This window comes from Limulus polyphemus, unplaced genomic scaffold, assembly GCF_000517525.1.
Source record: "Limulus polyphemus unplaced genomic scaffold, Limulus_polyphemus-2.1.2 Scaffold1020, whole genome shotgun sequence".
NCBI lineage: Eukaryota > Metazoa > Arthropoda > Merostomata > Xiphosura > Limulidae > Limulus > Limulus polyphemus.
The window spans coordinates 29,144-33,623 of NW_013666630.1; the positions used below are offsets into that span (position 1 = coordinate 29,144).

General features: G+C 29.9%; 1 protein-coding gene across 1 annotated transcript in view; it reads right to left on the bottom strand.

Moving 5' to 3' along the window:
• Nucleotides 1-543: 543 nt before the first annotated feature.
• The window catches only part of LOC106461731 (succinate dehydrogenase cytochrome b560 subunit, mitochondrial-like), a 12,625-nt gene continuing 8,688 nt past the window's right edge, over nucleotides 544-4,480 (bottom strand). The window contains exons 5-6 of the mRNA XM_013921579.2: nucleotides 3,239-3,402; nucleotides 544-1,175 (exon numbers count right to left, since the gene is read on the bottom strand). Of these exons, the coding sequence (XP_013777033.1) occupies nucleotides 1,071-1,175; nucleotides 3,239-3,402 (269 nt within the window). The 3' untranslated portion in view covers nucleotides 544-1,070. The remainder of the gene's footprint in view (nucleotides 1,176-3,238; nucleotides 3,403-4,480) is intronic.

Consider the following 4,480-nt stretch of genomic DNA (forward strand, 5'->3'; position numbering starts at 1 on the left):
AGATTGCCCATTACTTGTAATTAAAATTATTCCTTATTACTTGCAACTATTATTGTAGAATTTTACCAGTTCTACTGGTCGTATTTATTACATAATTGGCAACTCCTGGTAATTCAATATTATAGTTACTTCAGGTTTGAATTATAAAAAGTATTGTACATACATTACACTGTTCATCAAGGATAAGTAAACAATTTTAATGGAAGCTGGCACATTGTTTTAACACAGAGGATCAAGATATGACCTAGACAACACTTTCACTTTAAACAAATGTGTCCCCTAATCAGAGAAGGAATGTTGGTATAATTCCAAATTTACTATGTATTTCTACACAAAATGAGGCATGCTTTTAGTTGCATGTGCAAATCTGTTGTACAAAAAAAAATCAAAGTGTAGAGTAAAATGAATAATTGATATCTCTGACACATACCATGTTTAATGGCACACTTTGACTTCCAATTGTGGAGTTAGGGTTAATAGGCTGCTTTTCTTAGGAATAAATTTTTTGTATGTGTACTGTATTCAAGAAAATAAAACAACTTCTACATTATTCCCAAACTATTTTAATTCTCTATTTTAGTACAAATACATCTTTGTATTACATTTTTACTTTGTTACTCAAGTGTGCACAAAATCTTTATTAGCTGTTACTACAACTGCTCTAGACTAATAATAAGAAAGTACTGTAAGGAAAATTAAGATAAAACATATTTCGAACATTATAGATAATTGTGGTTTTATATTAGAACAGCAATATGCAAGACATATAAATTACATCACAGAAGACAAAGTAACTATTTACTTTTAAAACCTACAATGAAGCAACATCCTGATTAAAAGTATTATTGTCAATTGAGAATATAAACCCTTACCTTGTGTATTGTATCTTTTTTTTTTTCTTTATAAAAAAAGTATCATGCAAACTAAATATTGAACTTACAAGATACTGTACAGTTCTTTGTGTTTAGTTTTCATTAAAGTTGTATAATTTTCTCACATAGCCAACAAAATCTATGAATGAATTACAATATTCTAAATGCTGTTCTCACCAGAAATCATTACATTTTATATTACATTGAAGCAGCAATTCCAGCTAAAATAAAGGTAGTACCAAAAACGAACCATCCAGTCTTGTACAGTGTTTTAATTTCAAAGCCATGACCAAGATCCCAAGCCTAGAAAAGAATATTACACTTAATTAATATGATTAAATTACATCAAAGTACAATGTATTTATTATTATTCTAGAAAAGAAAATTCACTTCGTGCAATGAACTGCCTAGCAATATACCACCACAAGAGATGTAAAGATTGTTACAGAAAAAGTTTTTTCTATATAAATGTTAATTACTGAATGAATGTGTGTGCTCAATGAAATAAGACAAGTAGGAAAATGTGGTGACAATTTTACAACTCAACTGCTAGTTGTCATTAACTTTTAGCTTATGGCTGATCACTAGTGAGGGGGGGGGGGTATATAATAAAAAAATGCATGTATAATAAGTTTTTCATTCAGTGCATTCCTGTTATGCCACTGTCCTATCCATAGCACAATAGTGAAGTTACTTTTCTATGTTAATTACTTTTGAATCATTCTAAACAACTCAAATATAACGTGCAATCATACGATAGTCAAGTAAAAATGTGCAGCTAATATCAATAGCTTTTCTAAGACTATCAGAATAACTACTACTCATATAATACTAAAAATCAAAAGTAAAGAAAAATAAATAAAGGTCATCCCAAAAAGCTGCTAGGGAAATTTCAAATTATAAAATAAATGTAATATCTAGTTTCACTGTAAAGTGAAAACTTGTATGAGATTGTTTAAACACACAAAGATGTCAAAAAAAGGCACGAGAGAAACATTGATTTACAAACTTTACGACTCGATAAAAAAAAAACGAAATTTAGATATTTTGTGTATGAAAGCTTTGTAATGTTTACTGATAATCTGCCAAATTTCGTTAACATTCGCTTACTAATTTCAAAGTTATAGCATGAAAACTATAAGCACAAAATGGTTATGAGGTCATCACATTCACTGACCCCATATTGAAAGAGTTAACTACATGTGTAACACCTGAATTAAAACTGAAATATTCTAAACTAGTTATGGTAGGGTGAAATTTGTGACTATTTCAGCCATTACAATGTCATGTCTGTAACTGATTTTTGTGGCCTTCATTATCTTAATGTAGATGTGAATATTTAGATCTTTTACAAATCAGCCATGTATGCAGAATGTTTGAGGGGGGGGGGGTCTAATTTCTGAGATCAAAAGCCAACACATATTGTGTGAAGCACAATCAGTATGCAAAGCATGAGGATATGGTAACTAATACATAATTAACTAAAATATAACAGTAATAATTAAATACAGTTTAAACTGTATTTCTAACTATAACATTTAGGTAAGAAACAACCATAAGTGCTATAGTTGATCAAACAGCCAACCATATTATAGTTAATTTCATGTACTCTATAACAACTTGCCACCAATTTCAATATAACCATTGTTAGGTTATACTGTAAAATGAGCTCTTTCTAATGGCTAGACGCATGTATATGTTACATCTATATGGAGAATATAAAGCTTAAACAAGTATGTTTAAGGTGGGTGCAGCAGCTGTCAGGGGTTGAAACATTTATTACTCACTCCAACTGTATTCATTCAGAAAACTTTGAAAGCGTCAAAAGGTTATCCAAGTATCTCATCATCTAGACGTACATCTGCAGTACTGCCATTGTATTATTGAAGATAAAGAGTGTCAAAGTAAAGAATTTTCATAGCTTGTTGGTCATGTGACAATACATCTGAAGTTAAGTAGTTTTTTGAAATGTTTATTTTGAAATAAAGGACTTAAAACTTGGATAAAATAACACTTTGAATCCTAATATATAATATCAAATTCATTCACATACATTGATATTAAAGGTGTTTAATTAAATTTTGAAAGTAACACAGTAACTTTCACAGAAAAGTGTTCAAAGGAATTCCCATTGCAAAGGGGTTAAACAAGACAGACATAACTGATGTTTTTTGTTGTTTTTTCTATAGGAAAACACTTTTGTTCAATCTCTGAATTAATCAATATAATGCTCAAGTACAGTGTATCTAGTATCCCCCCCCACATCACAGTTTAAGTAACATATTTAGTGAAAATACCTGATAAATGTAGCATGTTTGTATAAATAAACATGAATGTGGCAAATCAAAAACATTAGAATCACTTACCAAATGCCTAACCGCATTACACATGTGGAAAAAGAAAAGCCAGGCAAGACCATACTTTACAGTGAAAATAAATGATGGCCAAAGGTGAAGTGACTGCACCATTGTCAGATAATGAGGAAAGCTTCCTGGCAGTACTAACATTCCAATAGAAAATCCCCATAAAACTGCACAGATATATAAACAAGTATATTGGTTTGGTGTATAAGACATTGATAACTCCTTTTAAATTCAAAACTTTCAATAGTAATAAAAAGCTCAAATACACACTGTGTGACAATATACTTATTACCATTACAGACATGAAAATAAAGAAAACGTTGAATGAAACTAAATGATTTGTGGTTTTAGCTTCTGTGAGAATATTTTAAAACAGTTTCACTTAAAGTACTTAAAACAGCCATAAAAGTTATTTTACTATAAACCTACAGTTTAATGAAAAGTATTCATACCTAATCACAACAAATCATATATACTCTGTACAAACTACCAATGTGTTTGACTTTTCTCTGATAATCTGTACCCTAATATGTTAAACAGTTCACGTTTTACCTTTACTCTTCATTTTGTTATAAAAGTGTACAATTTTCTCACAAAAATATCTATGTTAGATGTACATGACTGTTTTAATTTAAGTATAACGCGAGTATTAAATCTAGTTATTTTTAGAAGCAATAGTTTATAACAGCTTTCTTTATATAACTGTGAATCATATGTTGTGTAGTTCAAATGTCATATTATTGCATCATGATGTTACTAAAACATCCTTAGTTTTTCTTGAGTATTATTACATCCTAATATCTAGTAGTGTGTGGAAAGTTTTAGGCTATTACATGAAAATCATCCATTCCTACCAGCACTTAGAGTAACAATTAAGCCTACCCTTAGAACTACTTTTATACTCATTTCCTACTTTTCTCTGCATAATTTTTTTTTGCATTTAGTTTATCCTAGCCCTCCCCACTGTCTAGTCCTAGCTTACAACTTTTCTTACAGCAGAATTAATAGCTCTTACAAACAGGTCTATTTAAGTGTAAGCCATCCATTCCAAGAAGCTCCCTCTCCCATGGCTTTTATGTCATGTCGCTTAGTAGCAAAAGTTTAACCTGATATCATTGTTACTCTACGTACTGAAAGTATAAAATGAAATGTATAGACAACAAAACTAGAAAAATATGTTGATTTCTTAATTTAGAGTCTACATTGATTAAAGAGGCTTGTTTTGTTTTTTTTATTGTTATTAAA